The sequence below is a fragment of the Ambystoma mexicanum genome, chromosome 6q (genome assembly GCF_040938575.1).
Source record: "Ambystoma mexicanum isolate Mex_15411 chromosome 6q, UKY_AmexF1_1, whole genome shotgun sequence".
Classification (NCBI taxonomy): Eukaryota; Metazoa; Chordata; class Amphibia; order Caudata; family Ambystomatidae; genus Ambystoma; species Ambystoma mexicanum.
Window position 1 is genome coordinate 702,793,787 of NC_090937.1, and position 13,271 is coordinate 702,807,057.

Here is a 13,271-nt window from a genome sequence, read left to right on the forward strand (position 1 = left end):
AAAGTACTGAAGCTATGGTGGTGTATTTGGTTGTCAGTAGATTTGAGTCTTCATTAGCACAAATGAAAGTGGAATACTATGAGGCCAAGGTTGTTGAAGTGGAAGTAGAAGTGCTGTGAAGACATCCAGACAAAGATACCTATTGTGACTCCAAATCTTGTAAAGAGAGACATATTAACTGTTAATCAAGACCTGTGTTTCACTAACAGTTGCAGAAGTTGTCTTTCCGTTGAACTGTGGTAATTCTCCTTGGACTACTGGAAGTTGTGTCAAAGCATTGTGGCTGGGAATGACATTGATACTATTTTGGTGAAGTGGGAAGAGTTATCACCAAGGGGAGAAGATTTTCTGTCATTGGAACTTTGGGCAACAAAACTATACTTCAACATTAAAACCATCAAGAACTGGATTGAGACTGTATTACATACATGGATTTCCTTGTTTCTTATTGTTGAACATTGGATCTGAGTTTACCTTGAATCCTGGGGAATGGAGCTCACTAACCCAGGTTACTAAAAGGTTATATAGAAACTCTGAATATCATTGTTGATGTTATTTGAATTGCCATATATATTCCTTGTGTATTTGATATTTAAGTGTGAAGGCCAGACATCCTGTGTTAGAGTGTTTCCCTTTAGTTTTGATAGGCAGGGAAATCCTCATCAGAGTAGGGATAGTGAGGCATTTAATAACATTTATCGTTTAATAAATTGGCATATTTTGAATGATCATCCAAAAGTTGTCTGTCTCACATTTCTGACCCCTCACATAAGACTGCTTCTAAAAGTATTGATTCCTGAATGATACAAATTGTGCGTTGGGAATTCTCTCAAACAATATGCACAGGCCACAGTGGGTTTACGTTAATCTTCCAGCAGCTTATTCTCATCCTTGAATTTCTTTCCCTTCCTTAGCCAGATGGGTCAAGCACATTATGATCCAGGTCGATATTGATGTTTCTACTTATGGAGCCCATTTCTCTGGATGAGCCACAGCGTACAAGGCCTATTGGTTTGGAGCCAGGTTGGAAGATCTACTTAAATCAGCTGATTTGCCTAATACTTCTGTAAAGAGGTGGACCTAGTGGCTTCTATACTCCCCCCCAACACCCCACCAGTATACCTTCAAGGTGACAGACGCCACTCACTGAAGCAAACCTACAGACCATAACTGGATGACATTACCGAAGTAATCATGAAGAGGCAACATGGATGAACACACACACATAGATGCGTTAGACATGAAGCACATGTATCCCTAAACAGAGCTACACACAAATGTAGGCCAAACTGCTCTTAGACATGAAGAACATGCTGATCATCACTAAGAAAGAGATCACACACACCTTGTCTCTTATGCAGAAATGCCAATCACACAAGAATACATATAACTGGTTGCTTGATGCAGAACACAATTAAACTGAGTGGCCATTTAAACCAAGATGGAAGCCACAGCCGCATTGAAATTAATGGAAGGTACTGAAAAGGCTCAAGAACACAGAGAAAGATCTCACACACTGATTTCACTGAGAAACACAGACTATGCTGCCAGTGCAGCCATTGTGCATATTCCTGCCAGGGATGGTGAGGGAGAGAAAGTTGCACATTAGTAGAAGAGATAGGATACCTACATATGTAAAAGCTGAAAATCCCCCTAAATGTCAGCAGAAAAATTAAGTTTGTGGTCCCTGTACACGTGATATGAACCTGGAAGACTAAGCCTTTCCATTCGAGCCAGACAGAGACCGTTGTTCCGACCCAAATGAAGACAGGTGATATAAAAGTAATACAGCATGAAGTTGAAAGCTAGAATGTCCTTGCTTGTGGGCAGGGGAGTCAGAGAGTGGTAACCTGATTGGAACAGGCAGCCCGCTGGAGCCCTTCTCACAACCCCCTATTGTGCTCATGTGCTGGTAACTTTCCAAGGCTGAAAAATCTCACACTGGCCAAGCCTTACCCACCTTCCACGATAGTTCACACTTTGTTGCAAGACCCAATAGCCGTACGCTAGCCTGACATGTCTGTATTTGCAACATTTAGGAGGTGGTCACTGGAGGAGTCTCCAGACACTTTAGCCAATGAAATGACTAACCCCATAGATCTTCCATATGTAGCCTACCATACTAACCAATCCCATCCCACCCTAGGTTTGTGAAATCTATCATTTGTTTATGACATCACAGCAGAATAAAAGTCCATGACAAGCCTGTAACCCATTGAGAGCATTGGAAAATATGAGATGTCCGTATTATCTCTGCTTTTTTGAAACTTCATTATGAAAGCAGTAGTTTTGTCACATTTCTGGACTCCTCCGTTACTAGGGCGTGGGGATTTCCCCTGAGCCAGACCTCTTGCTTTTATGATGGGGGCTCCCCAGACTTCACTTTAGTCATCCAAACATTTTACTGTTTGCTTGTTTTGCAATGCTTCGACTATAGTTCTGCCGCAAATTTGACCATGCATAGTGAGACGCTTTCATTTCATGCCATAGAATTCTTATCATTCCTAGTAGATTACAAAATAAAGTTGTGATTCTTTTAAATGACTCATAGGTGAGTGACATGCTCCACTGCCACTCAATGTCTCAAATATATTTATGCTGCTTTGTTGTATAATATTACTGGGATTTGTACCGTGCACCATTGCCATTTGCATGTTCTCCAGGAACTCTGGCAAATCGGAAAGAGGAGGGTGGGTTAGCTTAGTGGTGACAGAGGGATAATGCAAATAGCTTTACTATTGGCTTGATGCATACATACCAGAAGTATGCTGAGCTCTGCATGTGGGTGAGTTTCTAGTATTCTATGCCGTGAGCATAGAGGCATTTGTGTCTAGTGGGAAGCCGTGTTTGCCAGACTTGCGAGGATGCATTTACCGGGACTGTGTTATGTAAGATTGTTGTAGAAGTGAAGTGTTCTCTTGTTTGACGTCTTTTGGAAGAATTATTCTATTGTCATGTTGGAGTGGCTTAGTTGGCATACACATACATAGTGTTTTTAGTGTAGCTATTGAGAATGTTAGTGGAGTTTAGTGGATGGCCCGGGGACCACTTGGAGCATCGATCTGGTGTGGCCTTGACAATGTCTCGGTGGGGGTGCCTCTTGGACAACATCTTGATAGTGGTGTCCTTCAGATACACTGGACATCGGGAGCACATGATGGAAGAGTAATGTGGGGCACATTTACAATGAGGCAAATGGGAGCAAAATTATAGAGAAACACATTCCCGTGACCAGAATCATCAAGGTGGTGGGGAGTTTAGTGTAAGGTAGAAATTTGGATGGTGAGCAGATTAGTGAGGGGTGCAAACAATCAACCTAAATACAGCAAGTCATAACAAGAACAAATATGGTATGAAAGGCATAAGGTGGAAAAACAAACTGGTCTCCTGGCCCAAAGTATCTGTGTTTGTGTCTCAGTGTCTACACCGGATGCTTTTTGGAAGATTTTGAAGTTGTTGTTTGGCATCATAGTTTTTCTACTGTTTCTTCCTAAAGTGCCGATGATTGGTGCCTGATGGGTGCTGCTGAAAAAAAGTGTATGCAGTAATAAAATCATGGCCAAAAAGTCATCTGCACAAAAAATCACGGAAAAAATGCAGTGATTTGACCCGATGAAGGTGTACCGCGTTATACCATTTAAGGGGAGCGGAGGTTGCGGGGGTGTCCTCCGCTCCCCTTAAATGGTATAATGGGTCAGGGGGTGGTGGGGGTGTCCCCCGTACCCATTACATGGATTGCGGCTGCAAAACCACTGCCTTTTTGCCACGTTTTTTGTGTAAACTGGAATTTGTGCAGTGATTTTAACACATGGAATCGAAAAAAGGACATTGGAATCAACAGAACACATACATAAGATGCAGACCATTAGACAGGAAGATGGGAGGACTATTCCGGAAGTGGTAACTTGTATTTCAAAACATGTTTTTCTTGCTGTTAAAGAATTAAACAAGAAACACACAATGCTTACTACCTACCTTTTTGCCATTCATGCAATCCTGACTTTCCGTCATTATTTACCGAGGATGATCAGAATTAATTCAACCAGTGAAGATACAAAATTACCAAACTAGCAAAGGCAGTTTATAAAGGGGTGTCATCAATGATTTTCCTTCTTTGATTCATGCAATGAAAATTACATTCTTAAAAGAAATGTAAACCACCACACAACAAGCACACATTTAAGGCCACCTTGTGTCAATGATTGGATTACTGCTGTTATGCATGTGTACGGTTGTTCGACAGCTCAAGTTTCTTCACTGTTCACTTGCCTTGGGTTTCACTGCCAGGGTCTTGTTTTGTGGGCTCTCTGGTGGCCGATGTTTCGGTAGGTGGCTGAATGTGATGGATGTCGACTTTATCTTCCTCTAGGGAAAGAAATAGGTACTTTTATGAATACATTTCAGAGGTAAAGGTATGTTTATGTATTTTTCTATCCGCACATTGACAGCATTCATCCAGAAACTTTCCAAGGCCAATTTCTCCAATTTGTCAGGAGATCAGACAGAGCAAGGAGGCGCAATCCTAATATGTTTTAATGTGTTTTCATAACTTATTTGGCCCAAGTTTATCCATACCAAGAGGCAGGCAACCCACCTGTACTTTCAGTACTCCATGACCCTATAACAAGACTTGTTTGGGAAACCTTATTTCTCCTTGCAATGACCCAACACCAAGTTTGCGGTGCTTGAATTAATAAAATACTAATACAATAACGCTTGGTTTACACATTTCAAGCTGGCAACAAACATCTTCAAGACTAAACAGGACTTCAAGGAGGTGTAAGTGATGGAGGATATTATTAAAAGATTGTTTATTGTGTCCTTTGTCTTATTTTCGATTGATATTTTCACCCTCATCATTTGGCGAGTGTCATATGTTGCCAGTAATACATACCGCTGTATCCTCTACTAACACAACCCCAACTCCAGCTGTGGAACGACCATGTGAGGTGGAAAGGTAAGCACTGCAAGTAGAGTAAACAGAGGTAGACGCAATGCTTATGTAGTCATGGGGTTTGATCTCTACCTCACTGATACTGCTAGAGTATCTAATTACATGTAGTACAAGCACATGACTAAAGGAGGTAGACAAACCACAGGGGAGAGCTGCTATGTCTGCTCACTAATCTCCTATGCCATGAGTGCCTCCAGAACGTTTGTAGCAACTGAAATACCAGCAGCAAGAGCACAATGCCTTATGTACCTGTCCATGTTTACAACCCGAGAAAGATTCCAAGGGAGAACAACAACATTGCGATAGATGCCCAAGGCAGCATTCCTCTATGAAGACAGCTATATAAAGACACTTGACATGATGCACGAGTACTGGAAAAAAGTCCAGGCTATACAATACATAACTGATGGCCCACAGAAAGGATAGACAAAAACAATAACACTGAAAGAATTGCCAAGTCCTAACAAGGGGCCCAAGGAAGTTGGAGGAGAACCAGGATGTTGAAAACTATCACAGATGCTTGTGTATGGCCAAGTGTACACTGCTGAAGGATGGAAGGTGGGAGTAGTAGGCAGAAAAGCACACACATGCCTACAAGCTCCAGTAAACACAGTACAAGCAGAAAATTATAAATGCCTGAAAGAAGTTACTGACCTGGGTGGACAATGAAGCTGGACCAATGCCCATAATACCAATGCCCATAATACGGTTCCATGTGATAATATTGCTGCAAAAATATCACCATACAAAATTTCGACATATTTTTGCGGCGATATTACCCCATGGAACCTGCGGGGGACACCCCCGCAACCCCCATATATTTTAAAAGGGAGCGGGGGACACCCCCGCAATCCTCCCATCCATTTACCCCATAAATTATCCCCACCAAAAATATCGCCTATGGCCGTTCCCGACGACCATATGTACGGAGATATTTTTGGTGGGGATAATATTACCTGATATCCATAATACCACTGAAGAAAGCAGCATTGTGTTTCCAGAATGATGGTGCAGTAAAGGTTGGAGAAAACAAAGAATACAAGTACACAGAAAAGCATCCAGGCATGATGGGTGGGACGGCATATTAATGGATCATTACTGGGCGTGCAGATCTAAAACGTACGAGAAGCTGCCACCAAAATGGGGAGGAATATGTTCATTGGTGCACATCAACAGACCAGCACTAGCAGTACCACAAAAGGACATCAAAACAGAAGACTTCCCTAAAATGGACAATGTAAGAAGAAAGAAGAGGTCAGTAGAAGTGAGTAGAGTGAAAAGGGAGAACTACTTCACATCAGCATCGGAAGCATCACTGGACGGTGTACCACCTGAATGTCGATTGTTCGGTAGGACAGAGATGTTCTTTGCCTCAGTAGTTCCAGCTGTACAGACATACACAAACACAAAATGGCTCCACTTTACGAGATGGGAGCTGATGCAGACAATAAACTCAACTGTAAATGGCTTCAACACAATAAAAGAAGAGCTCCAAACAGTAAGGTTGATGGCTATCCAGAGCAGATATGTTCTAGACCTTCTCACAGCAATGGAAGGAGGAGTTTGCACAAAGATCAGGTTTTCTCACTGTACCTTCGTGCCTGCAAACGATGAAGCAAATGGCACACTCACAGAAGCAGTTACAAGATTGTTGAAAATGCACTCCAAGAAGGAGGAGGAAGCCAAAGGAACAGGAAAATGCTGAAGAAGATAAGATAGTAGAAGAAATAAATAAAATAAGCACACAGATAAAGGAGTGCCCATTGTTCCCGACTGAGATGATAACATTTGTTAATCCCATAGACAACAAGAGGTACTGGTCGAAATGGGTATGGTGTAACCCAGAAGGAGACTGCAGTTACATGGCATTGAGTTTTAATGACCATGCAAATTACTATGGACTTCTTGGAGAAATAACAAAGGTATAGCTACCACTAGCAAAAGTGAATAGGTTTGGTAGAGTCACCGACAAGTCGACCAGATGGGGGACTGAATAGAGGGTCGCTGGAATGCCCCTCTTTACCCCCATAAGCATGACAGCCCGATGAGCCAGAATTTCAAGATGCCAGTCACTGTTTCGCCAGCCCCCAGGAGGGCCAGTGACACCAACATATGTGAACAAATTTTCTCTCAGACAACCATTCAAACCTTATGCAACTGATGTCTACCTGGATACGGGTGCCTCACTGATCTTGGAAGCAGGTGCCTCCCTGGACCTAATCGACTAATGACAATTATCTAACTGTGCTGACACCATTAGAGATACCACGAAATAGTAACTTTAGTCATGAAGACAACTCGCATCCATGCAAGAAGTTACATGGACACACACGTGCACACAGGAAGAACATGCTTACACAGTTCTGTAGATAGAGGATAGATACATATACATACTGTTGAAAGCCTTTATTATTTTCTCTCATTAGCCAAATGCAGAAATGCAAGATAATCAAGAGACGCAGATAATGCTTGCAGCCACTTATTGCAACTAGCAATATGGAACTGCAGGATCATATGAGGAACCTGGAAGGACCGAGTACCACTAACCCATAAGGAAACTAATACAATATAGAAACATAGAAATCATAGCATAACCATAGTAGAATTACACAAAGCCACATGCTTCAGAATATGGGACAAAAGAAAACAGATTTTGCAGCACACTATCCAGGGCGTGTGCTCGCAGCCAAGGTCAGAGACGAGCAGAACATTCCTAAGCTCCAGAGACAAGGAGCCACCTGCAAAATGGCAGAATAAATCCTCACTAATTGCAGACCAGAAAGCTTCATTTTATGGTTTTCACCCACGTGGTGCGGCTCAGCCGAACAATGGCCATTCACCCGCGGTGGGAAGAGGTGCACTTCCCAGCGAAACAGACACAAACTGATACATGTGTTGTTTTACAATGTTGCAACAATGGAGACACAAAGTCTTTCTCATCACCTTGAGAAGGAACACAGAGCACTGAGAACAGAGATGGGTCCCAGGTCTAGGCAGATGAGCTCCAACCAATCAGGGAACCCAAATCCAGGGGTGGATGGCAAAGGGAAAGGGCCAATGATAATCCTGCGACCCTGCAACAATATAATATATAATTTCTGGGCAAGTCTAAGGCAAATCCACCTGACATGAGAGGGCCAGTTAGCTAACATCTATAGGTGCCGGCTATAGGCAATACCACCCCAACCACACAATCATGCATGCTCTTAGGTTTTTGGGGAAGAGCCCTGACTTGTGATGTCAGACCTCGAGAAAAGTTCCTGACATGGGCTCAGGAGCTGTGATTGCTGGAGCTCTTGCAATTTCCTGTATGTTATAAAAATGTCATGGCCACTGGGCAAGGGCCCATTTCCTCATCACCTACAGGGTCCAAATGGACCCAGTCCTGGCGCCTCTGGCACCAGGCTCATAGAAAAGTGTGCTTTGCACACTTTGTGCCTAAGGCACGTGCATCAGGGCCGGGCGTGGCCATAGAGGATCATTGAGAAGCATGTGCAAGAACCTCTGTGCAAGAACCTCTGGGAGTGGAAAGGTGGAGCCACAAGGCGGGGCCGAATGGAGGGGCCGGGGCTAGCCTATTTAAGGCCAACCCACCCACATACTGGCGCTTCGCGTTAGTCTGCTTTCTGCAGCGTACTGCTGTCCACCGTACTTACCTGTTTTCTGCTCTTCACCTCGTTGTGCATCTTCCCTGATTCCAGCTACTCCATCGCTGAAGGCACATTTTACCTGATTCCAGCTACTCCATCGCTGAAGGCGCATTTTACTTGGCTCCAGCTGCACCATCGCTGAAAGCACACCTTACCTGTCTCCAGCTACATCATCGCTGCACGCGCATCTCACCTATCTCCTGCACTCCACAGTCTGCAGCGCATCGCATCTTACCTGACTCCCATCGCCATCGGAGTTGGAGCGCTTCTTCACCTGATACGGACGTCCAGCTACGTGGGAGCTTATCTTCCATTCTTCATCTTTGCGGAACCTCCATCCTGCAGCCGCGGACCGGCCTCCGAACAGCCAGCCTCTGCTCGACGCCGCCAGACTTCTCCTGCAAGAGAAAAGAACATAAAAGGTTAGGAGTCATATAAATAACACTCGGCCGTGCCATACCTAATCCTAGCGTTCTACCCTAAAAGCCAATTTACCATCTTATTCAAAGGCTTCATCATCCTCTGGGGAATCACTGGACTCGCTTCAAACACTGCGACTCCGGGCAGCCATCTTCACACCTATAGAGAAGAGAAAAGACATTGCAAGAATTACGAACTATAATCACGGCAAAAGACATTGCAAGAATAACGAACTACAATCACGGCAAAATACATCATAATTAACAAACAATAATCATTGCCAAAAGACTCACCTTCTAAGTGGTTGGTCACAGCCGGTCTGGATCGCAACTTCCACGGACCACTGAAGCAACTAGGTCCACTCCAAGCGCCCCTGCTACAAGAAGCAGGACGGAGAGCTCAGCATTACAAATAAACAGGTGAGCTTGCATGGGCAAATGCTTGCGCACTCCGTTCTGGCACGAAAGGGTCAAGGAGAATCACGACACGACCACGCCATTCTCATTGCCTCTTATCTTCTCTACGGGGCAATATAAGCATCCAGAGCAGTTGATTCCGCAGCAGCTGGGGAAGAGAGTCGATCCAGGGAGCCAAGTCGAGGTAGGGCTCCAACCGTGCCCCAACGTCCCCGCAGAGACCAGGTGAGCGCAACAAAAAAATAAAGGACAGTTCTAACTTTCCCATTGCTGAGTCCTCTGTCTGTATACCGGTGGAGGGTTTGTTGGGCCCTGGATGCTCTGAACGGTGAACGTGTAGTGTGACCTCTGGTCCTGTATGGTATACCTAAACAACAGCACTCGTAATCCAGCGGTAATGCAGCTGGGTCGAGTACCGGAAATGGTAATTGCGTTTGCTGGTATACTGGAAGATTTACCACCATGATACCGGCAAGGTCGTAATGAAGCCCAAGGGGCAAAATAGATTTGCTCAGTTTTATTCCCATCAGTGGAAAGCTTTAGTGTTACAACCACCACCTTTTGTGCATTACTTACACTTTTTTGATGTTAATCTAACATAAGTTCAAGTCATCTCATACTTGAAATGGGGTAAATTGAGATGTCTGTAAAATCTTGTCTGTGTTTTCAGCTGTAAGTTCACAATATTAAAAAAATGCAAAAAACAACCAGGGGCCCTAAGACTCCCTCTGCCGGACATTAGTCCCGGTTACGAGAGCCTTGCCCAGAGTCTTTAGCTTACTATTTTTCACAGAGGAGAAATATTCAAAACATATCAGTTTTGTCCTGCCCAGGGGCAGTCCAGCACCGAAATGCTAGGCAATTCTCCTCTGAATAAGAGTACCAACAGCAATCCCAGACACGTGTTTCGGTCTGGTTGGACCTCATCAGTAGGGTGGAACTGTGCCTTTCTAAGAATAGTGAGCAAAGGGGTCCTTGTCTGGTTTCCACTAGTAACTTAAGGTGAAACCCAAAGTTACATAAAATATGCAAAAAACAAGGGGGGGAGGGTCCTGGGAATCCCTCTGCCGGACATTAGTCCTGGTTACGAGAGCCTTACCCAGAGTCTTGAGCTCACTATCTTTCACAGAGGAGAAATAGCCAAAACACATCAGTCTTTGTCCTGCCCAGGGACGGTCCAGCAACGAAATGCTAGGCAATTCTCCTCTGAACAAGAGTACCAACAACAACCGCAGAAAAGTGTTCCGGTCTGGTTGGACCTCATCAGTAGGGAGGAGCTGTGCCTCTCTAAGAACAGTGAGCAAGGGGTCCATATCTGGTTTCCCATAGTAACTTAGGGTGAGACCCCCTTTGTTTTTGCATAATTTAAGTAACTTTGGGTCTCACCCTAAGTTACTAGGGGAATCCAGACGTGGACCCCTTTCTCACGAAACACATGTCTGGGGTTGCTGTTGGAACTGGGGAGTGTGAGTAGGTGTTGGCTTTGAAATGGAAAAGTAGCAACCCTAGCGGGAGAGATTATCAGCTGCTGTTGCAGTCTTTGGTTACAAAGTAACAGTACATTATCGATGTCCTTGTACAAAATAAATAAGTGCTGCAAAGTATCCCAGGCCCGACAATCTCAGGACCGCTAGGTTGCGTATGGGGAAAAACTCTTTTCAACATGTATTGTTCTGAGAAGTGCAGTAGCAGAGAAATCAGTGACTATCGGTTTACACCAAGAAAAAAAACTTTTCAACTAAGTGGCGTTTTATTTAAATTTTTGGTTTAAACCAAAAACTGGAATGCATATATATGCTTGATGAATATTGCACTTGAGGTTAAGTTGGAAAACATTTCTTTGTAGAACGCAGATAAACACCTGGTAGAGGGCCAGCTGTGGGTTCAGATGAATAGGTTTTCTGTGTTTTCCTCCCATCCTGCGTTGTACTCAAAAGTCACTAAATGGTATGCCTCACCAATGGCGAACAAGCCAAGATTCTGAAGAACCTGGCATTAGTACAGTGATCACTGTTCACTTGTAACAAGTGTAGAATCCCCCCATCTAGGCGCAGGACCCCAAGGAATCAAAGCAAATGAAGAAACTCTCCAGCTACTATGCTCCCCCAGTAATCGAAGCAAGTGAAAAATCCACTCATCCTAGCAAGAGCAATCCCACAGGAGTCAAAGCAAGTTGTAAAAGTGGTCTGGGAAACCCCCAGTTTAAGCAGAAAGGAGAGGCTTGGAAACCCTGCACTCAATAAAGGAAATAGTCAAAGTGAAAGGCAAAACCCGCTTTATTAACAATCCACTTAAAGCAGGGACAGCATACAAGCAGTAAAATCTTGGAGCTCTCAAAGGTCTCCATACATAACAGCACTTTATAAATAAGAAAATGTCACTACTGACGTCATACTACATTCTTGGCTACAAAATCCTATGGGGTGGAGGGATTAGTTAAGGGAATCAACTATCTATACAATATATAGTGGTTAGTCTTCTCATTGGTTATAATGTATCTGATGGCTCCACTTGAGACCACCTCTAAATTGATAATAGCGAATACATCTCATCTCTACAATAAGCTGCTGGTTGGCATAATACATAATGAGCAGCCTAACATTGGGGGTTTTCATTGGTTGGCATCTTACTGACCAACCTTGGGCAACTAACAGGTCATCAACACGGGAGTAGGGGAAGAGAGGCCTAGGAACTGTTTTCCTTTCAAGTAAAAAAGATACTATACTTTAATCCCAGGCCACGATCCAGAGCGACCTTTTTTTAGTCGGCCGTGCTCGGGACAGCATTTCTAAGAATATGTGGGGAGTCGAAGCAGGTGCCTTTCTGTGTCTGGGACTAATGAACAGACATTGTTCTTGAATTATGGATCGCGTGTGATGGGACCAAGTTTCTGAATTATTTCACCCTGCATTTACCAATATTTTAGCTAATATGAGTGCACATGCTTTTACCTTTCTGGCCACTAGATACTTAGTCGATCCTATTCTATATGAAGGGTTTAGTTCATAATGGCTCTGCACCTGCTCTTCAAAGGCTGGTTGTTCTTTAATTAATCTTACAGAAAAATGCCTTGTGCATTAGGAATTATTATCTTGTGTTCTCTTCCCAGCCATTCAAACCCTCCCTAATTTCTCAGTAACCTTGGATGCTACTGTCTGTGCCATGCACAAATCTGTATTACAGTAAATTCAGCAGTTCAAGTTCCATGAAGCCTCTCATTAATTTCAAAGTGTGCTGCTGCCTACATTTTGTAAAAGATGGCTGCCAATTACTGCTGTGTTTCTATGTTAGTGAGCTATATACATATATCGTTTGCGTTGCAATTCAGCGTATACATTGCTTATTGTTGTGATGTGCTTTTCACTTTCTTACACTTATGTTATGTTCTTCATGTATTTACAGTTGCAAGTGATATTCTTAGTGTATAAATGCATGTTTAACCTAGTGTATGCGTTTCTTCATGGTGAGTGCATATTTGCTTGTGTCTATTGTATTCGTGTGTGTTAGGTGATAGTGAGTTTACTTATTCTTCCCCCTTTTAGTTACATCAGGTCCAATTCCTCAAGTATCTGCCTAGGATCAGGCCGGTATATTCGCCTCAGTGAGTAGCATTTCTCACCTATGCAATATTGGGCTGGGGTGCGAGGCCGTAGCTATGAATGACCTATTCATCTACCTGTCAACAAAGTACAGAATCCTGAACCCCAAGAGTCCCCAAGGAGTCATAGAAGTGCAGAATCCACCCCCGCCCCCACCGCCTGAGCCTAACACTCACCCAGGTGCCAGAACAAGGGCATAGAACCCTCAACCCTAGCTGCAGCACTTCTCCTG

General features: G+C 43.7%; 1 protein-coding gene across 2 annotated transcripts in view; it reads right to left on the reverse strand.

Annotated features, from left to right (window-relative positions):
* LOC138516235 (ras guanine nucleotide exchange factor P-like) overlaps positions 1-13,271 on the reverse strand; it is a 797,007-nt gene that overhangs the window by 386,406 nt on the left and 397,330 nt on the right. For both annotated transcript variants that reach the window (XM_069631212.1, XM_069631211.1), the window contains exon 6: positions 4,270-4,365. In XM_069631212.1, the coding sequence (XP_069487313.1) occupies positions 4,270-4,365 (96 nt within the window). The remainder of the gene's footprint in view (positions 1-4,269; positions 4,366-13,271) is intronic.